We start from the raw sequence: 25,783 nt of genomic DNA on the forward strand, positions 1-25,783 counted from the left end.
CCAAAAAGCAGGGACCTAGATCATATGATGAGTATTCCAGCTATAAAACATCTGATTCTTTTAAGATGTAGTCATTCATTCATTCATTCATTCATTCATTCATTTTCTCAACAAAGGCTAAGCACATACTCTGTGTCATTGGATGCTATGGATGAAGGTGTAAACAAGGCTTCAGTGGGGAAGTCAGACAAGTGTATCAGGCCCAACAACACTGGTGCTATGGACAGGCTGGCAGAAAAGAATAGTTGAGGCATGTCATCATTCATGACATTTTAGGGATCCATTTGACTAGAGAGAATATATTATAAAAGCATTAAACTCTGTAAGGGTGGTTATCAAAAAAATGTAAGCCATCTCATAGTTTCTTAAAATTTTATATAGAAAGCAACATTAAAAGGAGTCGCTCTGATTGGCACAAAATTTGGGGCCTGGGGATACCTTCAAAAACATTACATAGGACGAAAATCACGGCCCTAAATATTTGTTACGGCTGAGAACAAAAATCTGTCCAGTGTCCACTAAAACCTGCTTATCTCCAAACACCCAGGTAGACCAAATTTGGGGACCCATTCAATGATCAATCAAAGCCATTAAAACAGTTACTCCTCTCTTGGGTTAAACGGAGTAAACTTCCACCCAAATGAGAACTGATTCAGCTATTTTTTTTTTTCCTGCTCTTCAAAGTCATGAAATCAACTTACTACTGCCCAGTCCAGCCCAAATGACTCATAAGCACAATTTAAAGGGTTCATCATTTTGGCTTTTTCTGCTTCTTGGCAGAGGTCACCACCCTAATTTGCATTAAGAAGAATCAGTCGTCTCTTCTAAAGAGTGCCGGTGCACCACCTGGTTTTGTAGGCTCCTAAATTATTCTCTAAAATGTTCTCACCTAGGGAATGCTTCCTTCTCACTGTGGCATGCAAACAAATGGATGCTGGTTGCACACCCGCCGTTCCCTTGCCCACCTTCTCTTGTTCACACACACGCCACCGGCCAGGGCGGGCCTCCCAATTCCAGCTGGGGAACCGGCTGTCCTGGCCATACTAACCTGTCCCCTTCCCTTTTTTCTCTCTGCAGATGACAGCAACTGCTCAGGCACCCTCTAAGACCCAGGCTGTCCACATCTCCGCACCCTCAGCTGCTGCCAGCACGCCTGTGCCCAGTGTCCCCATTGACCCCCAGGCCCAGCTGGAGGCTGACAAGCGAGCTGTGTACAGGTAGGAGACACTTCAGCTGTGTTGAAAGCCCCTGCCCCAGTCAGCCTCCGGCCCAGCTCAGCCCTGGGAGAGGAGAATGCAGGCCAGTGGGTGGGTGCATAAAGACAATGCCCAACAGCTGCTCTCACCGTCTTCTCTCTCAAATCCATCTGGACATCCCTCAGCTGGCCCATGTGGATTGACGCTAGCTTCCTGGGATTGTCTGGTGAAGGCCAAGAGGGCCTGGGCAGCATCTTCCTGGAGGATCCTTTTCTCATCCCAGCTGGGGATTGAGCCCTCTTGAGCATCAGAAACCCTCCGCTCAGCAAACTGCCACCTTGAGAGGCTCTCCTCGCGTGTCTGCCATTGTGCCTTTACTCCAGCAAGCCCAGGGGACATCTGCTGGTCCCGTCTAGGACTTGGCATTACACAAACTTTAATATGCCTGAAAATCACTGGGAGAGCTTATTAAAACCTGTATTTCTGGGCTCCATGCTCAGAAATGCTGAATCAGTAGGTCAAGCTATAGGAAGAGGAATATGACTTTTTAAAAAGCATTCCAGGTAGATCTAATGCAGCAGGTCCTTTTTTGATCCATGATTGTCTTTGTTTTGTAGCAAGAGGCGTGGTGTGTGGCTGCGTATGTTCTGGCACCCTCCTTCCAGAGGGGGAGTGTGCTGAGAGCCGGCAGCTGAGAGCAGGGCCAGGCCCTGAATGTTGCGGAGGCTGGGAGGGGCCCAGGGCCTGTCTGGTTTGTCCATGTGGTTGAGAAGATGCAGTCCTCTGAGAGCCGCCCTGGCAGGGATGTTAGTCATTGTCTTTCTGTGGGGCGCCCACACGGCTAGAAAAGACGCCCGAGTCAGCACTCAATATGGAGGTGACACTCTAGTGCACGCTCACTTGTGTGAGCACATACATTCACATGTATCAGCAAACGCGTCTTACCTGTGTCTGGACACACACCGCAGCAGGTGCCAGTATCATCACATGGGGAACGATCCAGCCAAGATGAATGGGAAGAAGATTGATTCCTTCCTCACTCCTCCCCACGGTGACAATGCTTTTATGGTAATGGTGGTAATTATTGCTGTTATTATCATTACCACTGGCATTATTTTTAGTTACTCAGATGAGCCGAGTGCCTCTAATGCCAACACGGAGTCCAGAGCAGTGAGCCCTGATCCATAGGTCCCGCCACGAGGGTCTTTCCCAGCCTTGCTGGAAGAATAAATCACCATGCCTGTGCCCCGCTCTGCCCAGTGCACTGGCCAGGCCCTGCTGCCTGCCGGGAAAGAACTCTGCTTTGGACCCCAAAGAACTCCCACACCTGGTCACGGTACCTGTCAGAGAGACTGGACACTCCTGTCCTCCTGTCTCTCCTTCCTTCACACTCTTGTATTGAACCCTTACTATTAATATGTGGAGGCGCTGAGCTGGACTCCCAGCGAAAGAGGGTAAACTATCAAAGCAAACGCATCTCTGTTCCCCATCTCTCCAGAAACAGATAGATAGACAGATGAGAAACCAACACAGTGTGGTCAGAGCTTTAACAGAGAAGGCTTTACCGAGGAAACGATATTTGAGCTTGATCTTAAAGGCTGGTGAGAGAGTCCACCAGGAGAAATGGGCTGGAGTAGAGCCTTCCAGACAGAGCAGAACCTCTGTGCTCCCAGAATGGCTAGTGGCCAGAGCATCTGGGTGTGGGGAGATGAGGCTTCACAACCACCTGGAAATTAAACTTCGAGGTGGGCTTGTGCTTTTGGGGTGAACATGAGAAGGGAGAGTACCGTGGCGTCTGAAAACCACCTGATGGTCTAATGGCTTGGGGGTTAGAGCCATCATACTCCATGTAGATCATTGCTACCCATAGTATGGCCCAGGGGCTAACAGCGCTGTATCCCCTGGGAGTTCTTGAGAGATGCAGACGCTTGGTCCCACTCACACCACGTGATCTGTGTGCATCATCCCGGGCACCTTCACAGACAGGGGACCTGTGGTGAGCACAGATCATAGTCTAGAAAGACCCCTGGTTCGTGATACAACAGAAAGTTTCTGGACACCCAGGCTTGAGTCCTAGCTCCTTTTGTGTACTAATCTCTGTGAGCTTGAGTTTCATGACAGAAGCTAACCAGTAGGTTCAGTAAGATTGTTGGGACAGCTCATGTAAGCACCTGGTGCTGTGGCCCTTCCCAAGATCTCAGGCTCATTTCCCACCCAGGCCAACCTGCAGGAGATGTGGGTCACCTCTCCCGTGGGAGCTGTTCATCATGATGTCACTTGAAACATAAAAGCCCAGACGGTCCTCCAACCAACGCTTCTTCCTGCTCACCTTCATACCTGAGCTTTATCTTCTCCCACCGGGCTGAGCCCTCAGCAGCCCTCAGCCTTTGCCCAAATTGTCTCTGCAGCTGTCTGACCGTGAAGAAGGAATCCCAGGTTGGTTGCCACCAATTGCCCAGACAAACATGGCCACCCGGCATCTCAGGACAACCGAGAGACCTGACACCAGCACCTTCGCCCGGCTTTTCTCCGCAGTCCCTCCTGCCCAGGGGCCCGGGGTTTTCTCCCACAGCCACACCTCTCCCATTAATACCAGCTGTTCTCTCTACAGCCATTGCAGGATGACCGGGGAGGGAGCTCAGCCTCCTGAAGGGTCGGGTAATTTTAATTAGATTTGCCTGCCTTGGGGCAGCCTGGCTGCTCCAAAGCACATCAGGGAGTCAGCATTTTATGTCAATAAATGTAACAAGACTTTTCAATTCAGATTAGTGCCCAGCGCCGACTTCTGGGAGACCCCACTGTGGCCCCTCCCGGAACCACAGATGAAGGAAGGGTGGAGGGAGCCCCTTTCTGACCAGGCCCCTGCAGGGTGGCAGGGGGACAGTGTGACCAAAAGGAGGGGTGTGCCTGTGAGCCCTTGGAGCGTCCAATGCCCCTGAGGTTCTATTTGTGTATAAGGACGTGTTAATGAAATGTATTGGTTCCTTCTGATGTGGAAAGTGTGTGTGTGTGTGTGTGTGTGTGTGTGTGCGTGTGTGTGTGTGTGTGCGTGTAGTGGGGGAGAGGGGAGGCAGTCTGTCTTTAATTGGATCATACCAGAGCATCATCTGGGCTAATCAGCAAGGCAACCAGGAGCTCCCGCTCAGATTAATGATTGCAGTCTAATCCGAGCAGATCCCATGATTGGATGCACATCGCGGGTAATTGTGTTTGTGGCCCAAGAGCAGTGCTGAGGGGGGTCTGAGGAGGGGAGGCCCTGTGCAGTGAGGACCACCGCAGGTTTGGACCTAGCTCAGTTCTCCCCTTCCCTAGTCCCCCACCTCAGCCCTGGGACTTACCCCCAAGACGTTCAAACTTAGCTTGGACCGCCCCACTCCACCCCTCCATGCGGATGGACAGTGTTAGGTGCTGTCCAGAACCTGGTGGTTAGATGGCCAGGCGTGCAGAGATAGGGCCAGGAGGGTGGGGTTAATCCAGCTTTCACTCTCCCTCCTCCCCTCCAGTCTCCTTCATTCCCCTTTGAAGTGAGTGGGTTCCCATGGAAACCATGATGTCCTGGGGAGCAAGCAGAGTGGCAGAGAGCTAGTCCTGGCCAGGTGCGAGGTGGGGAGGAGGTCGGCTTTGCTGAGAAAGCTCTGCTAAGGCTAAGGCGATGGTTCTCTCCAACAAGGCTGAAAAGCTCTCCAAGAACTGGGGAAGGGGCCCGCCCAGCGCAGAAGTTACCTGCTATTGATAGGAAATGCCAGGCAGCAGGCTTGAGCAGTGAGGAAGTGACAGGGGCAGGGTGCTTTGCTTCTGCACTTAAAATGCTGGAGAATCGAGATGCCGTGCAGGTGGAGAGGGTGGCTGACTGCTACCCACCCCCCCACACACACCCCGTATTTCTCCTCTGTGGCATGGCTCACAATTAAGTTGATTTCATCAACGGTATTTCTGTTTCCCCCACTAGATGGTTAACTCCATGAGGGCAGGGTCTATGTCTGTTTTATTAATCGACCTATCCCTGGCGCCCCATCCCATACCTTAGAGTCAGCAGCTTGGACAGAGTGTGTGCTAGAGCTTGTTGAATGGGTTGATTAACTCAGGCGAGGCAGCACCTCATAAATACACAACAGGTCTAGGCTGGTGTGCTGGCTATCGGGGGCGAGGCGGTACAGAGCCCTGGTTTGTAGCATTTGCTGAATTCCACTGTGTAAATGCTCCCACCAGGGCCCACTTCAAACTACCAACACGATACCACTGACCAGAGTTGCAAAGAAGGGCTCCCATCTGGCTCTTGCCTGCCTCAAGTACAACCCCCATACAGGTAGGCAAGTTACAGGCCCACAGTCTCTGATTTTAAACAGGTCGATACATCTTATAACCAATTCTTTGGAATGGTTTTATTTTTATTCATACCTTTAGCCACGAGCCCACACTTCTCTGTTGTCCTCATGGGCCTGTGCGGTCTACTCCTGGGTTCTAAATTTGAAATGTTCTCTCTTAATGAATTAACTACTTCACACAGTGCCCAGCACGAAGTAGGTGTTTGCAGTTGTGATTTTTCACCGTTAACCCTGAGGCAGTGAATTTTCTCCTTCCTAGTTTCTACCCAGCACCGTCGTCTCTTCCCATCTGCTTGAGCAAAGCCCTGCCTTCACCCCCACACTCCCATCTTCTCCAAGTGGATTCCAGGCCCTTCCTGGTTTACCCGTTAACAAAAATTCCTTCCTGGAAGCTTCAGAAACCCTGCATCAAACCAGGCTTCACCTCCTCTGCAGTGTCCCAGCTTCGAGAATCTTGACCTTGCCCTGTGGTGCTTCCAGGTCTTCAGGACAGCTCCATCCCCCTCCTCAACCACAGACTCAGAACTTCTAACCCGTGCAGCTCATGCTGGACTCCATCTCTAGTTCAGTAAGAGCGATACACATTTCTAAAGCCCTGTCTGTGCTCCACTTCTTCCAGCCTGATCCAGACCGGGTCCCTCTAGAATGCACACTCACTTGGGGAAGGATCGGAACAGGGCAGTGGCAGCGTTCGGATCGCTCTATTGTAAGAGACCATCCTTGTAAAGGTCACTGAGGCTCCGGGCTTGGTCCTGGCAGCCCTGGAGTTAGAGGTGTAAATGCAGGAGAATGGCCATGCTGGGCCGTGCCACGAGCCCTAGAAATAGAGTTGGTGATCATTAGCTTTGTCACCTTGGGTGAGTTAATCTCTCCGAGCCTCTGTTTTCTCAACTGTAAAAAAGAAAATAGTAATAGCTAGACTAAAATTAGAGAATACGGGATAATACCTGACACACAGATCAGTGTTTGCTGCGTGGGGTGGGGATGGGGTGAGATTGTTTGAAGCAAGAGGGGTCAGCACGTGTCCCCATGGCGTGTTCAGGATGGGAAGCCGTCTGGTGCATTCAGCGGGGTGGAATTCGGGGTTAGGAAATGGGCTTCTACATTTAGATCACCTGCGTTTACCTTCTGGCACCGCCCTAGGCACTAAGCCTTTCTGGGCCTCGATTTCCTCATCTGTAAAACGGTATTATCTCTTCATCGGGGTTGTTGTGAGGAATCCATGAGAGAATGCACATTACGTATTTAGTAAAGAATCCCGCATTTGGGGAGTTCTCTGTAGATGTTAGCGGCTGTCACATGTTTGGGGAAACGCAAGCAGGGGTTGGTCAGGCCAGAAGATGCTAGAAATGCTGAGAGGCGAGGCAGCCAGAGGCAGGACTGGAAAGGACCCCCCCCCCCCGTCAAGAGGTGTCTATCTTGCAATTCAGTTAAATGTGTAGTGAGCTCTGCTATGTGTCAAGCGTCGTGTTAAGTTCCAAGAGGGGTTTTGAATAAAGAAGAACCAGTCCAGGGAGTAGGAGAAAGATAGACATAGAGAGCGGCTCTAATAGAAACTTGGCACATAGTATGGACTCAAAAAGTATTTGTGGAATTGACTGCGAGCCTTCTGACCACAGTGCAGTGTGGGAGAGTAGCACTGCTTTTCCCCAGGGAGGTGAAACCCAGGGGGAATGATAAATGGGGTGGGAGGGGCCCCCGAGGGTTGGGGGCTGGACAGAGGGGCTGGGTCCTCTTGTGACTGTCCTCCTTAGCAGCTGCCTGGCCAGGAAGGACCCTGGGAACTGGCACGTCCTGATGAAGTGTTTTTGAGGGAAGGCTTCCACCTTGTGACCAAAGGGTGTCCTGGCTCCAGTGAGTTGACCCTGGGGCTTAACCCTGTGCCTTCCCTGGCACTGTGCTTGGTCATTTCTGGAATGTGCTGGGCGAGGTGGCCTGAGAAAGATGTGGGAGAAGTTCAGCCATTCCAAGCAGAAAAGTCAGGACCAGATGCTTCAGGCTAGGGCTTCTAGACTAGATGCCGGGAGCAGATGTTCCTGGCTGCATTCTGGGCTGGGCTCTCTGGGCTGGGGGCTCCAGCCGACTCCCTGCTCTTGGAAGCAGTTGGATTCACTGGCATCAGAGATAACATTTCAGTTGTTGACTATAGTCAGGGGAGCGATCCTGTTGGAGCCATAATCTGAAAGTAAAACCATGCTCAGTTCTCCCCGGGCACCAGGCAAAGCCTGTTCTCGGCCCCTCCTGCCGGCATCTGGAGGGCCCCCAGCCCACGCATGGCCTCTGCACATGCTGCTGGCAGGCACGGGGGCTGCAGCTGTCTGGTCCAGGGAGCAGGTGTGCCGTGTTGAGAGGCAGTGTGGATCCTGCTGCTTCCATAGCTCACCGGCCTGGCCCAGGCACAGCCGAGAAGTCCAGGTACCCCACCAAGATAAGGCACGCTGATAAGATATGAAGAGCCTGGAACCCACCGACTTTTATCCTCACAAGGTTGTGTTAGGATTAAAGGAGATAACCAGTGCTAACAGCCGACAGTGCTTGCCACGTAGAAGGCTCACGGTGAACGGTGGCTGCATTTGTGAGTAGTTACTGTGATATGTACTAGACTGGATCTGTCCCTCGTTTAAGGGGGAAGATAGCCAGCAATTGGGCCTCCTGCTGCTGTGAACCAGCTGGAGTGGAATAGGAGGAGGGCGGGCAGGCTGGGGCTTTGAGGGCTCACGTGGCCAGGGGCTTCTCACCAGGGCTGGACTGAGCCGGTTTTGCCCTTCTTTTAAATTTTTAAAAAACGTCGGGGCGCCTGGGTGGCTCTGTTGGTTGAGCGTCCGACTTCGGCTCAGGCCACAAGCTCATGGTTCGTGAGTTCGAGCCCCGCGTCGGGCTCTGTGCTGTCAGCTCGGAGCCTGGAGCCTGCTAAGGATTCTGTGTCTCCCTCTCTCTGCCCCTCCCCCACATGTGCTCTGTCTCTCTCTGTCTCTCAAAAATAAATAAATGTAAAAAAAAATTTAAAAATTTTTTTAATGTTTATTTATTTATTTTAAGAGAGAACGTGAGTAAGCAGGGGCGAGGAGCAGAGGGAGAGGGAGAAAGAGAATCCCAAGCAGACTCTGTGCGGAGCATGGAGCTCGATCCCAAGAACCATGAGATTGTGACCCGAGCCGAAGTCAAGAGTAGGATGCTCAAGTGACTGAGCCACCCAGGCGCCCGTTGCCTTTCTTTTAACCATGACGCCACTCTCAGATTTTCTCAAGCTCTAGTCCATTTTGTGGTCAGGTGGAGAGAACATAAGACTAAGCCTTCAGTCTCAATTCTTACTCTATCATTGGGCAAATCATTTAACCTCTTTAGATAAGCTTGTCCTACCTCACACGGTAGGCATCAGATGAGAAACTGAAAGAGCTGTAAAAATGTGGAAGCCCTCTCCAAACACACAGAAGTATTATTATCATGAGAGAAGATTCTTTTGGAAACTCCTTTGATAAGATGGAGATTCTCTTGTGCTGCAGTGATCTTGATGCTCGAAGGGTAAACATGGCAGGTCAGTTCTGTGACCCCAAGGACACATATGACTCAAGGACAGAAGAGAAAAAGAGAGAAAGGGGGGAGGAGGAAGTGATTCCGATAATGGTTCAAAAATAACAGATAGGAGCGGGGGGAGCGCAAAATTTGGAGTTTGGATTCCCAGATTTAAATCTCAACTCAGCCACTTCCTAGCTTAATATCATTACTTCACCACAGTTTGCTAATTGGTGCAATGGGAATAAGAATATTGAGCATTTGGATGCAATAAGCACATGGAAACACTTTGTAACTTACAGAGGGCCACAAAGTGTGTGTGGGTGTGTGTTTAGTCATCGCCAGTGACCAAGGCAGAATGGACAGAGCGCCTTCCCCACAACACTCCTTCCCTTAGACCTTGTATGCTTGCTGGAGATCAATCTCTGGTGACTTGGACAGAAACTCTGACTGCTTCTCACTAGCTAACCTTGGGCAAGACACTTCCCTTTTCTGTGCCTGAGTCACCTCTCCGTAAATCCAAAGGGTTGAACATGGGATCCCCACAGATCTCAACGTTTAGGTGGTTTGTATTCCTGCCCTTGCAGACTAGCCTTTACAATCGCTTTGTTGAGATTTCACATTTGTTATTATTATTATTTTTATTTTTAATGTGCCAGAAGGCAGGGGTGTGGGAGGTGGTGTCACGAAGGGATGGGGACGCAGCCGACTGTGGCCTGACCTGGGCCCCACCCTTGCCAAGAATGGACCTATCCGCCCACCTGGGGGAGGAGAGCCGGTTGGAGCCCAGGAGCCCTAGCAGATGCGATTCCAATTTAGCAACAAGAAGAAGTCCTCTCCAAGGCAACCCAGGCGAACACACCACCCACTAGGCAGGACTAAAAATACACCCGCATGGTTTCAACGTCACACCTGAAGTAAAAATATATCCAACCAGGAGCTGCTGGCTCGTTCTCCCCCACCCCACTCTGCTCTCTCCATCTGGTGCCTTCGAGGGGAGGAGAAATGGAGGGCTGGGCGAGCTCTTCCTTCACACTAACCCCCCTCCCTCCAGGACCCCGCCAGCCCCCACCCCACACACACCCAGCAGAGCCCAAGGAAGGCAGGTCCTTTCGTAGCCATTGTAGCTAGAAGCTGCCAGATGGCAACGTTTTATCTGAGTCTTGCTATGGAGATGGATTCTGAGCCCCAAAGAACCTTAGGATTGTGTCTTAGAACCTTCCTTCCCATAGTTCCTCTGTTCCCACTCATTAATTCACCAGATATTTATTGATCCTCTGTTGTGTGCCAGGCACTGTGCATGACCCTTGGGAATTCGAAAAGAGATCAGATGAGTTCGTGGACCAGAGCAGTTCACCACATAGTGAGGAAGACAGATCTGTGCACAAACAACTATAGTTAGTAGAATTTAATGAGTGTCATAAGGGAAATAAAAATAAATTCTTACTGGCAGTGCTTTTTTGGTTAAAAAAAAAAAAGAAGAGGTTCTGAGTTCTGATAAATTGTACGTTGCCTCTCCTCCTCCTCTTTCTGTGCCTATTTGAATTGGCACGTGGGCTTGTTTTCCCTGCCAAATGAGTCAGTGGATATGGGAATAGAAATTTATTGGAGCCGATGGTGTCAATGTTGCTCTGAATAAAAAAGGTGCCCACACACCTTTCCAGGGAAGTGGAACAAGCATTAATTGATAGCTTGCTAAGTGCCAGACGCTCTACGTGTTTCTTCATTTAATCCTTACCATAACCTGCGTGGTAGGTGATGCTATCCCTGTTTTATAAAGGAGGAAACTGGGGTTCAGAAAAATTCAGTAACTTGCCCCCAAAGGCACACCCACCGTCCCACTCTGAAATCTGTGCTTATCTCACACCACGGAGCTTCTCACCCTAAAGTGTGAGTGAGGTCAAGATACAAACCCCAAAACATTTCCCAGGATGGTTCAGAGGAAGCAATGGTTTTTCTCACTGGCGAGACCCGCCAGGAAGCCGTGGTGCAGTGGGTGGTATCTTGAGATGGATTCTGAAGATTATCAGAAGGACAGGCAGAGACCCAGGAACCCAGTTGAGGTGATGGGAACAGCAGGAACAAAGGCTAGTGCTAGAAGTCCAGTTTCCCTGAGTCTGTGAAGGCGGTGAGTGAAAAGACAAGGGGGCCAGAGTGCACCTGCTGTCTGTCCAACAGCACATTCTCTGCTCAGTCTGTTGAGAAAAAATACAGAAGTCTGAGGCCACACCCTGATGTACCTGGAACGTTCATCTGAGGACGTGAACTTTATTTCATTAGCCTCCGAGAGAAATTTCACTAGAGCGAAACAACACGAATACTTGTAATGGGCTTCTGCTCTGAATAGATGCCCAAGAAAAAGACAGGGGGCTGTCCTGGAAAGTGACTCCAAGGTATTGTCTATGATTCTGTGATTCTTGTGACCTCTGACCTAGGGCACTAGAAATAAAGGATCAAAATGCCAGCGCCTGGGTGGACTTTCCAGGGGGTCGAGTCTTTGGTAATTCAAGACCTGCCCTGTGTTTATGGGTGGAGACTAGGTGGGATAGCTGGAGAGTCAGCCTGGTCACTGCTGTTCCCACCTTACCCCACCTCACTGGCCAGTAGACTAATATCCTCTGCAGCAGTCAGACCCTGACCAGGCCTCTTGTCCCACTGGCTCATCACTGAAAATCTCCACCAGAAATTTTGCTCTCCTGCCAATCATTCCATCCTCTGAACCATCCATCCCTCATCCCATCCAGGCCTTGGAGGCTCTGACCTCTGTTCCCATTGGAAGACGTAGCCAGGGCTCGGGGAGGGGGGTGAGAGCCAACATTGAGCCTCCTCTGTCCATCTTCCCCCTAGCTGAATGAGTCTGGACTGTGAGGTGAGGTGCAGGACAGGCCTAGGGGCTCCAAGGTCAGTGACAGGGAGAGGAGGTGGATAGCCAGGCAGGCTGCCACACACTTGGCTGGACCCATAATTGAGGTCTGCAGTCCTGGCCAAGGTCACAAGGGAAGGGATGGCTGAGAGGCTCAGAAGTGACAGAGTGGCATGACTGTGAATCACAAGGTTTATCACCCAGAAAGAGAACTCAACACTAACGTGCCTCCCTGCGTGTGACCATCCTCGCCCCCCCTTCCCCCCCAGTCTGCAGTGCTCTGTTTCCATCTACATATCTATTCTCTGTCTCTTTCTCTTGTGTTCTTTGCATGTTACTTTCCCTGAAGCTCTATATTTTTACATTCCTTCTAACTTTTTCCTGCCTCTGCTTCTGTATTTCTGGTCCTCTAAGCAGAAAGAAATGTTAAAAAGTTGTGTTTGTTTGTTTGTTTTCCTAAAACCTAGGTTGTCCAAGGAGGGGAAGGAAAAGAAACAGAAAAGGGTCCAACTGTCTTTTCTTGAATCCTTTTAACAAGCTTCAGCCTTATAGGGGAACTTGAAGTTAAGTACAAGTATGCGAATTACCAAGGAAGTGGTGGTCTCCATCCCTGGAGGCCTTTAGAAGTGTTAGGGAAACCTATCAGGACAGTTTATGTTATGAATATCTGTCCTGGGGTGCCTGGGTGGCCCCGTGGATTGAGCATCCAACTTCAACTTCAGTTCATGATCTCAGAGTTCATGAGTTCGAGCCCTGCATTGGGCTCACTGCTGTTAGCGCAGAGCCCGCTTCGGATCTTCTGTCCCCCTCTCTCTCTGTCCCTTCCCCACTGGCGTGTTCTCTCTCTCTCAAAAATAAATAAATCTAAGAAAGAAAGAAAGAAAGAAAGAAAGAAAGAAAGAAAGGGAGGGAGGAAGGGAGGGAGAGAAAGGAAGGAAGGAGGGAAGGAAGAGAAAGAAACGAAAGGAAAGGAAAGGAAAGGAAAGGAAAGGAAAGGAAAGGAAAGGAAAGGAAAGGAAAGGAAAGGAATGGAATGGAATGGAATGGAATGGAATGGGATAGGATAGGATAGGATAGGATAGGATAGGATAGAATAGAATAGAATAGAATAGAATAGAATAGAATAGAATAGAATAGAAGATCTGTCCTGAGGTAGAGAAGAGTAAGATGGGCTGTGTTGAGGCTCTCAGAAGCCTCACCTGGGAGAGGGGCAGGTTAGGGGGATTGCTTTGCCCTGAAGAAAAACCTGGGCTTGAGCGAGGGGTGGCTCAGCCTCTCTGTGGCTAGAGAGAGGGTGATGTTCACCACTGCCAAAGGGCTTCAGCCCAAATCCTGCCTTGTCTTCAATCTGCTCTCCGGGGGGCAGCCCAAACTGGGCATTGCAGGCCAGCAAATGGGTGATGTAAAAAACACGAAGGCAGAAATGTCAGAAGTAATTAAACCAAACGATGGCTTAAACCCCTGTAGAAATCAACACATCCGGTTTAATCACCTTCTTAAGCTAGCACAAGACTGCAAGTCTGTGGAGAGGGGTTCTTTATTTCTTTGGATCGTTAACAGAAACTGCATATCTTGAGCTTGATTTTGGTTCAGATGCTCCTGAGGAGAGGTGATGAGGTTGGGGGTGGGGGTAGGGACTCAGAAAAGAGAAAAGAAATAATAAAATGTTATTTGAGATCATCTCTTCTTCCCCTCTCCTCGCCATGCATCTCCCCTGCTCCTGGCTCCGTCGGCACTCACGGCTCCCCCCGCCCCCCAGCACCCAGGCAGAGGCACAGTGCTGAATGTGCTAAATTAGGCCATTAGAGAAATTCATTTCTCTTTATTAGTCTGTGTCAAATCCTTTTTATTAGTGGCTGGAAACGACCTCTCTTCTGCAGTAAAATGTCATGCCAGTTCACTCCTTTTATTTGTTCTGCACTGACGAGGCTCAAACTCTCACTGAATTAGTGCAGTGAGATTTATTTCCTCCAAATTTTGAACGGCTTAAGAGAGATTGGGGTGGAGGGGGCGGTCAGACAGGAGGCGACGGAGAGAAGAGCGGAGAAAGATCTGGGAGGGAGAAGGTGAGCTCTTATGGAGGTCAAATGTCCTCCACTCTTTGGAAATAAAGTCTAATGACCATCTTTCATATCTTGTTCATCATCGTCTGGGCACTGGGGACTGGGTTTCCACATTCTTACTTCTAGCCTCTGAAGGGTATTGATCTACAATGGAACAGATCTGGACAGCATGAAGAGGAACTCCTTAAAACCCATTGTAGTTGGACAAATGGAAGTTCAGGGAAGGCCAAGAATAAAGAAGCAAATCCCACACCTAACTGGAAATCCTTCTTCCCATCCCTTGCCCGGTTCAGACAGGACCATTCATCTCCCCGGTGGCTAAGATCCCCAGCTCCCATGGTCCCTGCCCACCCCACCCCAATCTAAGCCTGCAGCAAGGGCTATTGGAAAGGACTCTATTGGAAAACTTCCGGCCTCATCTCCAGCCTTCTAGGGTGATGTTGGAGGGAAGCTTAGAAGTATAGATTAGTGCAATCTGGACAACTGGGAAAGGGGCCGGGAACCGGGCTGGGAACAGCCTTAGAGGAGCCCATGGCATGACTGCAGCCATGGAACCCAGCTGGGTCACTGGGAAACAGCTGGTTTCTCAGGAAGTGGTGCACAGCGTCTCACCTATCCCCACACTTGAGGTAGCAGGTAACAGGTAGCAGTCTGGGTTTATCGAGGGATCCAGGCAGATAGAGCATGGGAGCTACAGGCAACCCACTGACGCTGGCTATCAGTCACAGAAAAGCTGTGGGCAAGCTCAGGTGCCATCTGAGCCCCTGGGCTCAGGGATCCAGGGATCAGAGTGAGCAGAAGCAGGAGCCTGGGGAGGGTAGGTATATGAGAAGAGTGATTTGGGAGCTGGTAGTGTGGCCCAGGCGGGGAGGGGCTGGAGAGAGGTGGCCATCCCAGTACCCATGAGGTCTATTCTGTGCTCCAGGGGCCCCTGGTTGAATGGGGGGTTGAGGGGAGGTGGCGACAGAAAGTATGTTTCCTTCCGAGAGATAGCAAAAGCCACAGAAAACATTACACACACACACACACACACACACACACACACACACACACACTGGGGAGATCTGACACCCGGAAGTGAGAAATTTATAAAAAGGGCCCCTGCTGTGGCTCCGCATAGAAGATGCACATTGTTCCCCGCGTGTGTGACAGTGCCTCCACCACACCTGCTTACCTCTTCAACCTCATCTCCCTCTATTCCCATCCTGCCTACCTTGCTCCACACACACTCATCTGGATTTTGTTCTAGAAATGTGCCAGGCTCATTCCTATCTTTAGTGTTTTGCTTTTTTTCCTTCTTGGAATGGCCCTCCCTCAGATCTTTGCATGACTGCCTCCCCATCATTTGAAGCTTAACTTAAATGTCACCTCCTCAGAGAGGCCTTCCCAGACTACTCTCTGCCCTGCAGGGGCAAGGACAGTGGCGAAGAAGACTACTCTCCCCACCTACCCGAACTCTAGTGCTGGGAGACTCCATCACTGGCAGATTCCCTCCTCCCCACCCCTCATGGCATCCATGCTGTGTACACAGAACACACAATCCCCTCGCACATACCGCATACAGATAACACAGAACGCGTGCACACACACTGCATACAATATGGGGCATGTGCACACTGTACTCACAGCGCGCAAAATCTAAACCCCACTTTCATACACACAACCCATATGTGCACACATTCTGCATAGACGCACTGTATGGACACACACCATAAAAACACACGGGATGGAACACTTACACAACACTCACACTCGCTCTCATTGACAGCCTACATTGAGCCCTGGTGCACACGCATGCACATGCACGCACACACAGAGACCATCCCCTCTCCATTCAGCAGCTGCCCACCCTCCCTGCAACCCGTGAGAAAGGAATGTGCAGTGACCGGCGGCTGCTGCAGGGTTGGGGCGGGGGCTGCGCCCCCAGCACCTGGCACGATGCTGCGGATTATTAGTTCCTGGTAATTTAGTGCCCTTGTACAGAGTCGATTTGTGCCTTTCATTCCTAATTGATCTAGTGGCTGTTTAAATGGCAGCAGGCATCTGTTGAGAGTAGGAAGGTTCATAAGGCGCAATAATTCATAACACCGTCTAGAATTTGCCTTTCATGTCCCTCAGCTAAACCACTGCAGGGCTCTGCTTAAATTACAGCCACTGAGGCTTTCTTTGGTATTCCACTCAGGGCCAGGAGAATCTTGCATTAAACTGGGATCAGGTTAGATTAGACTATAATATGCTGCGGTATTAGTGGCTGCAAATGAAGACTTACACTGGAGTTTAACCCCTTCACCTGGTTTTCTCTTTGTCTTCAACCGGATGGGTAAGCGAACCCATTGTTTTCCCTACCGGCTTCCTGCCTGAGCTGAATAGATCTAGCAAGTGGGGACTGCAGATGCACCATCCTTAGATATTGACCCTTTTTTCCTCTCCAAACTGTAACCTAGGTTGCACTCTGGGGATCCAGATGTTTACGCATCAGCTCCCAAAACAAGGGTCGGGAGATGGTGTCTAGAGACAGGCGGCCATGCCAAGCAGCTCATAGGAGGCAGGAATTTATGTCTCCTCATCCCCCCACTGCCCCTGAGCCTGAGTAGAATGACTAGTAGGTGTAGGTATGAGTGTAGATGGAACTAAGCACCTTCTGTCTTTTTGCCCAGAATTATTGAATCCCAATACGGGCTGTGAGGGGTTCCCCCATCTACATACAAACACTGTGTAGGCTGGATATTCAGTCTTTCTCTTGGTGTGTTCATAGTGTACTGGAAGGAAAACAGCATGATCTTTTTTCCTTTTCAAGACTTACTGTGTTCTCCAGTATGGTAGCCACTAGCCACATGCGACTAGTTACGTTAAAATTGCTAAAGTTAAAAAAATTTAAAATTCAGTGTTGCAAGCACCACAGTCATATTTCAAGTGTCTGTTGGCTTCAGTCATTAGTGGCTACCATATTGGACAGAAGAGATTCTAGACCATTTCCATCAGTGCAGAAAGTTCTATCAGACAACACTGACTAGAATATCCCTGTTGGCAGAGGCCTGGGAGCCAAGCTCAACATACATACTTCCTCCTCTCCCAGCAAACAGGGCTTAATCAAAAAGAAAAGAGCTAGATTGTGTGGTCCCAAGGGACTGAGGAGAGCCCAGAGAAGGATGGACAGATGCTTTCTTTGGAATCATAGTGGAAGGGAATGAGGCTGCAGGGTCCAGGGTCAACAATCTGTGCAAACACATGCACACTTGCCGGGATGCTAAGACCTGATTGTTCACACATGCTGTGGGGAAACAAGAACGATATGCACTTATCAGTACAAATGGCACACACACATACAATATGCAACAAGTATGTATTGGGATCCACATATCTCTTCTAGACTCGGGACACCCAGTGATGAATAAGGTGGGCTTGGTTCCTCCCTCATATAGCTCGAAGTCTGGTGAGGAAGGCAGATAATAAAACAAACAGCTCAGAGAGCCATCAGCGTAGGTCAGGGGCAGGGGCAGTGAAGGAAGCTTCCCAGAGTTGGTGATGTCTAAGCTAAGACCCTTAGAGCCAGTCAGGTAGGCACTTTGGCTTACATAATACATCACAGAACGATGCCCACACACCCCATACTCACACTCACACTGTCTTCATTTGCCGATTCGTCATCAGTCACCAAATATTTAGTAAGTGTCTGCTATGAGCATGTGGGGCAAGGTCCTAAGGATACAATGATCGTTACGACAGGGGCAATCTTGGAAGAAAACAGTGATGCAGATAATCATCGAATCACGGTGGTGCTACGTGTACGACAATAGAAAGGTGCAGGGAGATGTTATACATGTAACTGGGGTGTCTGATCTAAACTGAGTCAGTCAGCAGACTCTGGACAGGTGGAGATAACCGCCCACCACGTGTGGGACGAATATTCCAGCTCACACATATCCCCCTGCATACACTTGCAGACACACAGGTGTGCACATGTGTGGCCCTCAGCTGGCTCCAGACAGCCACGAATGGGTCTGTGACCAAGCACTACCGCTCATACCCAGGACTCTTCTGGATACTTCCTACATCTCCCTCCCGGGTTGACCCTGCCCCAGAAATGGACACTTATTTCTTTGAAATAAGTTATACCCATCATCTCTCACCAAATATCCATGCAGCTTATCTGACCAAAGAGAAGCGTTAGGCACCCAGTGGGGAGGAACGGAGCCCTCTAAGGCCCCAGCAACGAGGAGACTGGATCCTTCCGTGCCAGGGTATGAAGTGCTGTCATCCAGGCTGGCGTGGGGACTCGGGATGTTCTTAAGAAGTAGGACCTTGGGAGAAGGAGTGATGGGAATGTGGGAAAGGGGCCCTGGTGGCTTCTGAGCCCAGCCAGCAGCGGGTCTCTGCGTGTGCGCATGTGTGAGTTCTTGATGTCCCCGCAGGCACCCTCTTTTCCCGCTCCTGACGCTGCTGTTTGAGAAATGTGAGCAGGCCACCCAGGGCTCTGAGTGCATCACCTCCGCCAGCTTTGATGTGGACATCGAGAACTTTGTCCACCAGCAGGAGCAGGAGCACAAAGCCTTCTTCAGCGATGACCCAGAACTGGACAATCTGGTAAAGACCCTCCGACCCCCACCCTGGCTAGGGTCTTCCTACCCTCTGACCCCTCTAAATGCCCTAGAAATGATCCTTTTATTCCTTCATCCATCCCACAGAAAATTTGGGGTGCCCACTCTGGGGCAGGCACTAGATGCCCCCATCTAGCCGCTGAGAACCGTTTCTGGTTCCTTGAACCAAGATTTGCATGCCCGGGTCTTGCTGCCAGCGGCCTTTTCTTCTCTGCTCACTGCGGCACCAACATCCCACTACCCAGCACTCCTTGCAGCACGGACAGGAAGGAAGGAGAGGCATGGGAGCCAGAAGGTCTGGGGTAGCTGCTCTGAGGACTGGAGTCCCAGCATGTTAGTGAATCTGTCTTGGGCTGCCCCCAGACGAGTTGATGGCTGGTGTGCTACAGTGTGGAGGATGAAGGCGACAGGCATATTCAAACACATCAACAGAGAAAAAAAGCTGGAGACACAGTCATGTTGAGAAGGCCAGCAGATGTCCTGTCCATCTGAGGGACACAGACCAGGCTCGTAAACCCAGTTTATCATCCAGATCATCACTACAGGGTTTTTTTTTAATACACATTCCTGGGCCCCACCACCTGGGCACTGTGATTCAGTAAGTTTGGTAGGGGCCTGTGAATCTACATTTTGAAGCTTCCAGGAAACTGCAATCAACAATATTTGATAACCACTACTATAGGTAACATCTGAAATTCTCTTCTCCCCTGGGAATCCTGCAGAGGGAGAGAGAGACAGAGAGAGAGAGAGAGAGAGAGAGAGAGAGAGAGAGAGAGAGAGAAACTGCTCTGTCCAGTCATCACAATATACAGTCACCATGGAATTATTAATTATTAACCATAATTCTTGATTTTTCTGTGGGTGGATTACCCACATCATGCATGGTGAATTTGGAAACTGGGCAAAACTCTCCTCCACAAATTGAGTGATTATAGTGCTGACCTCTTGGATCCAGAGTTTAGCTGATACCTGGTCCCAAACACACACACACACACACACACACACACACACACACACACTCTCAGAGCACCTACAGAACAGATTTAAGTGACTTACGTATCATTCTATGCTGTGAATTACCCACCCCACTGCTTCTTTCAAGAGTTGAACGTGATATTTTACGGAGTCCAGAAGAGCTGCCAGGAGAGAGCCCACCCTGGCCTGGAAATTCGTGAAGTGTCAGAGCAGGGCTGGCGTTTAGAGAGAGAGAGCACGTGCCAGAGAATAAGCGCTTACCTGGCATCAGAAGTGCTAGTGTCGGTACCACTCTGCTCATCCCTGGCCCTCCCTCTTCCCTGGCTGGGACTGAGCAGCCATACTTCCCGGGAGCCCAGCCCACTGCCTGTCCGGTTCCTTCCAGGCTGGTCTGGCCCTACCCTGCATCTCAGCTGATTACCATCTCAGAACTGCAGCTATGAAGCAGGTCCTTGGAACTTAGACCCACAGCAGCCAGGCAGCCAGGAGAGGAGGCGGCTCTTTCTGTGGGAGCTAGACTGTGCCTGGGGGGCCAGGACCCCCTCCTGTCACATGACACAAAAAGAAGCTGAGGCCTAAGTTGGTAGAAAATACCTAAAATCAGACCGAGTAATATAAAAGAATGGAAACCTTTTTAAGAAGCAGGAGTCCTGAGGCAATGAACCTTATGTACCTTACCTCATGTACCTTACCCACCACTGCCTGCCAGGCGAGCTACCTAAGACACACTGAGGACAGCCTCCTGTTCCAGTATAACCTGGAAAATACCGAAAAGGGGCCAGCTCTATGCTCTCCCCTTGCTAACACTGCCTAGGTCTCTCTGGGTTTTGTTCACTCAAAGAATCCAATTTCTTGGTTCAACCCAGCAAAACTTGGTTAAGTGTCTGCTACATGCACGCCTGACCTAGGGATGTGGATGTAGCAGCAGCTGCCCCAGTGGCCCCAGATCTCTGGTGTTGCCTGGTCGTCTGTCCTGGGTGACTGGGCTGGGAGTGGGGCAGTTGGTGGAACCGTCCTCAGATATCGCACCCACCCACATGGGCCTGATTTACCTAGATGTGCTAGCCACGGTCAATGACTGGCTGACCAGTCACTTGTTTAAAGAGGGAGGGTTGGGGGCACCTGGGTGGCTCAGTGGGTTAAGCATCTGACTTTGGCTGAGGTCACGATCTCATGATTTGTGAGTTCGAGCCCCTCTTCAGGCTTTGTGCTGACAGTGCAGAGCCTGGGTGGGATTCTCTCTATCCCTCTCTCTCTGCCCCTCGCTCACTCACACTCTCTCTCTCTCTCTCTCTCTCAAAAATAAGTAAATAATAAAAGTAGATTAATTAAAAAATAAAGTAAAAACAAAATAACAATAATAAAATAAATAAATACATACATAAATAAATACATAAATAAATAAATAAATAAATAAATAAATAAATAAATAGAGAGGGTTGAAGGAGCACTTAGAGACAGAGGGCCTGAGCCTGGCTTCACTGCTTACCCTCTGTGTGACTTTAATGACGTAACTCCTTTGAGGCTCGGTTTTCTCGTCTGTAGATCTAATACACCTGTCTCATGTGACTGTAACAAAAAAATTAACAAGATAGCATGTGGAACTAAGTGTCCTTTAAAAATGCATGGCATCCAGAAGGTTAATCTCAAATGCAGTATCCCTTGGGTGAGGCGATCCACCTTCCCAAACTCTCCTCCTGGCCATCAAAGAGACCGTGTGGCTGGGCCCCTGCAACTTTATTTGGGGGGGTCAAGCAGGACCCTTTGCCACCCCATTTGTAGTTCTGTGTCGGGAGGGGGCAGCTGAAGAGGCCAACCACAGGAGCCATCATTAGAACAAGAATCATGTAGCCAGCACAGCCGAGATGCACATAATTAGAAATTAGAAAAAGGTCAGATCGCGTCATTATCAGCTCAATCAGCTGCTGAGTGCCACAGCCAGTTAATTTGGCATCTGTATTTTTTACAACCCTGTACACGTAGCCCAACGGACTGTAACTCTTTATCCGGACAGATATACTGCGCAGCGGAGCAGGGACATAAAATGAGAGACCCCAAGCAAATGAGCTGAGATAATTGAGAGATTTATTTTTTATATATATGTGTGTCAGGGCGGCTTTCCTTTGCCCTTGAATATTGACTTTCACAAATGGGATTGTCAGGAGGACATGGGTCCCCCCAAACTTTGGCCCACCCTGAACCCTCAAGCCACGCTCTGATCCTGCTTTCTCCCAAGCCCAGAGAACCCGTCAGCCCCAGTCTTGCCAGACCCGCCATTTGGACATCAATCCTCCCACCTCCAGCCACCCATCCTCCATGCAAATCACAGTGCTGACTGGTCCCTTCCCCTGCTCCCAGTAGTCTCCCAGACAGGTTCCCATGGGAACCGCTGACTGAGCTCTCCCAGAGCTGCCCAAAGATCAGAGAGGTTCCCAGATAGAAGGCTTCAGAGGGAACTTCCCTCCCCTGCTGAGCCAGCTGCTCCCACAGCACAATGCTGCCAGAAGGGAAACTTAGATTCACAAACAGCTAGGGAGAAAACCATGGAGAGAAGCGGGTTCAGCCCATCCCACTACCCATTTTACAGATGGGGACACTGAAGTCCAGACAAGGGAAATAACTCATTAGGACCAGACCCTAGGTCTGCTGGCTCCCAATACCCTGCTCCTTCCAGGGTCACCCCACCTCTCTTCTTTCTGGAGTTAGTAACGCCCTCATTTATAAATGCCACCAGCTTCTCCAGATCCCCACCTGCCCACCCCACCCCCCCCACCCATCCACTGGTGCCCCACTCTCTGACCCTCTCTACCTCCCTATTTCAGTGCCGTGGGTGGCTAAGCTGGCACACTGCCCCCTGTCCCCCAACCATCCAGAGCTCCCTCCCTCTGGATACTCTCCACCCCAGTCCGCACACCCAACCAGTGCTCACCAGACCCATTTCTTACCGGGCCCACTGATCCCCCGTTTGGACCCAGCAGCCTCTGACTGGCAGTTGGTAAAGTTTGTAAAATTTGCAAGTTCCCCAAACCCCTTTGAAAGGTAAAAGCTTTTTGTTTTATAAAATCTGATTTACGGGCCCCCAGTGCAGTCCCGAGGTTTTATATATTATGCAAGATTTCAAACCGAGGCTGTAAAACGTACGGTTTCAGTTTCATGCATGGAATTTTTTTATGTGTAAATTTTTTAACATTTATGGGGCACGTTTTAATGAGACTCTGGTGTGGCTCGAGGGACAGATTATGGCTGCCTGACCGCAAAGCCAGCTCCAAAATGGGGCCCCCCAGACTCCTGGGCCCACTCTAAAGAGGCAGGGCCAGAGGCCGGAGGCTGTGAATAAGGAGACACAGGAAGGAACCAGGCCAGAAGTCCGGGCCCACAGAGACCTCAGGCAGCCCCGTTCAGAGTCATTCACTTCAGGCTTCAGTCCCACGGTCCCTACATAGGGACAGAAAAATCTTACCAACACCAGGAAAGGGAAAGCAAATAAGGATAATCAAAGCTAGTCACGATTAACATTTATAGAGCACTTACCAGGTGCCAGGTGCTATTCTAAACACCTTACAGATATTATCTTATTTAATCCTGTTTTCAAACCCACGAGGTAGGTTACAAGTATTATTATTATCCCCATTTAAAGACGAGGAGACTGAGACACAAGGTGGCATCACTTAGTTCAAGATCACACAGCTAGTCCAAGGCAGAGGCCCGAGTCAGATACTGCACAGGTCTCGAACTCCAGCGCCCACACTCTTACCCGTCATGCTGACTTCTAGCTACTCTTTCTCTAGTGCTCTGGATGCACCAGCTCTTGTTTTTAGTTCTTTCTAGATGCATCTCATTTAATCCTCAGTACAACTCTGGGGGAGTTGCTATTATTATCCCATCTTACAGGAAAAATGAGGAAAGTAAAGTCTGGAGATTAAGTAAGTTGTCCAGAATTTCTCAGTGGGTGAAAGACCCCAGAGACTCAGCCTCCAAACCCCATTGTTCTTGACCACCCTTCTCTATTCAGTTCTCGTAATAGCCCCATGAGGTAGTTATTGACATCCCCACTGTACAGAGGAGAAAATCAAGGAGTAAGGGTCCCACAGCCGAGCTGGGATTTGCACCAGGTGGGTCTAATTCCCAAAGCCCACCTCTTTCCCCCGAACCACTTGCTTCTCCAAATTCTGAGGACATCAGAGAAGTGTCGCCTTATTGACTAAAACGTGATTTAGCTGGTCATGCACGATGGCTTCCATAGCTGTTCGTTTTATCCCCTAATCGTCTGGCAGTTCTCGCACCTCCAGTCTTCACCTTTTCTTCCACATCCTGCTCCTTGTACCAGTGACGCTGCACTTCCAACTGCTCAGATCCAGCCGGTCTGGTCAAGAACAACTCCTGATTAGAATTTAGCTTTGGCTGCCCTAATGACCCGCAGGAAATATCTGACCACTTTAAGGAATGCAAGTTTATAAACCCTTTTGTCTGTAAGTGAGGGAGAGTAGTTCCAGCTTCCTGACTTGCAGAAGGAGGAGAGGGTGAAAAGAACCTGTCCCCCAGGGAATGGATACCTCCCTAACTGCCGCGTGGAATTCTGGCTACCCGAGCGTATCACCTGTGTATCCCCATGGTTAGAAGACTCCAGTGAGATGATGATGAGAAAAGCATTTTGCAAATCATAAAGTGGTATGTATATAAATGTTTTGGAAGGCAAGGATTTATGACTATCAAGTGAGGGGGCCACGATCCTACAAGAGAGGCCACTTTTCAGAAAGGAACTTGGTGGTAGCGGGGTGGGGGAGGGGGTTAGCGTAAGGGATAGACATTTATCAAATAGCCACTATGCACCCAGAGCATTTACATACATTGTTTTATTCGACTTTCCCACCCAGTCTACAGTGTAGGGGTTACAATCCTAAATTTTACAGATAAAGTTAAACCACTTGTCCAAAATAGGCAGGCAGGAAATAGTAGATTTGGGACATCACACCATGCGTCTTCACAGCCAGCCAGAAGCTCCAGTCCCGGGTACTCTCCCGGGACTGGTTGGGCTCATGTGCAGTGGTATGAGACTAAAATGCAAGATGGCATCTTGTTTTGCTTTTTCTTTTTTTTTGAAGGGTACTTCTCAGAAGAAAAGGGCTGTTTCTTTATTTTGAAAGAGCAAAAAGAGAGAGAGAAGCTGGAGGTGAAGCAAGACTTGGTGGGGGGGGAAGATTGAGAACACATTCATCACATTTGATGATGATATTAAATTAAATGGAATTGTTATTGCTCTAGAAGATTTGAAATAACTTTTTATATGACATTGATCACTTAGAAAAATAGTTTAATAAATCAGAGTTTTATTCTGATTTAGAAGCAAAAACCCAAAATTGCAAACACATAGGATAGAGAATGATTTACTAAACATAAATACAGAGGCAAAACACTAGGAATGATTCTGTTTCCACCAGCTGAATATGGAATGGCAATAGAAAAGCCACCAGCATATTAGAAACCATTAAAAGAGGTTAAAAAATTATATGCCTTTGGTTCCCTGTGGCTTATAAGATATTTTCACATCATTATCTCCTTTACCCCTCATCAGATCTTATGAGCTAGGGATGATCATCATCCCCATTTTATAAATGAGGACGTTGAGGCCCACAGAAGTCATGGAACTGGCCCGTAACATCCAATTTGTAAACAGTAGGCCTGGATTCAGGCTGTTTGGCAACAGCCCCCACAGGCTATCTGTTCTGCCACACAGTCACCCCCACTAATGGTATGGCCCATCTTGTTCTCTAGTATTGAATAGGTCCTACATATTCATGCCTCAGAATACCATTATGATTTACTCTACCTTCTTAAATCTTTAAACCAAGCCCATTATCCCATGAAAAAGTAATCCTTCAACTGTGCTTTGTTAGACCCAAAGGTAGGTCCACTTTTGGCCACTGTGCACCGGATCTGGTGTAAGCTCACTGTGTGTGTATTTCATTTAAACAAAAACTTTCTGCATAGATTTTACTTTATAGTTTGTCTTACTTGTACTTTCTGATTCTTTTTTAATAGTAAGTATTTATTGGCTATGTTTTTTAAATGAATGAATAGATATGTGTACCTTACTGTGATGTGAATGTGTATATGTATATTTAAAAATAAAGAAGTGAAATCTTGATTAAAAATGAAGACAAGTCCAGTAAATGAAAGCTCAGAGACAGAAGGAAAGATAAAATGGAAGGAGAGAAGGAGGAAGGAAGGAAGGAAGGAAGGAAGGAAGGAA

The 25,783-nt window shown here is 49.2% G+C and overlaps 1 protein-coding gene across 12 annotated transcripts in view; it reads left to right on the forward strand.

Moving 5' to 3' along the window:
• The window catches only part of PKNOX2 (PBX/knotted 1 homeobox 2), a 316,891-nt gene that overhangs the window by 252,288 nt on the left and 38,820 nt on the right, over nucleotides 1–25,783 (forward strand). For all 12 annotated transcript variants that reach the window (XM_045038500.1, XM_023239270.2, XM_023239269.2 and 9 more), the window contains 2 exons: nucleotides 1,078–1,217; nucleotides 18,373–18,544. In XM_045038500.1, coding sequence (XP_044894435.1) covers nucleotides 1,078–1,217; nucleotides 18,373–18,544 — 312 coding nt within the window. The remainder of the gene's footprint in view (nucleotides 1–1,077; nucleotides 1,218–18,372; nucleotides 18,545–25,783) is intronic.

The sequence above is a fragment of the Felis catus genome, chromosome D1 (genome assembly GCF_018350175.1).
Source record: "Felis catus isolate Fca126 chromosome D1, F.catus_Fca126_mat1.0, whole genome shotgun sequence".
In the NCBI taxonomy this organism is placed as follows: domain Eukaryota; kingdom Metazoa; phylum Chordata; class Mammalia; order Carnivora; family Felidae; genus Felis; species Felis catus.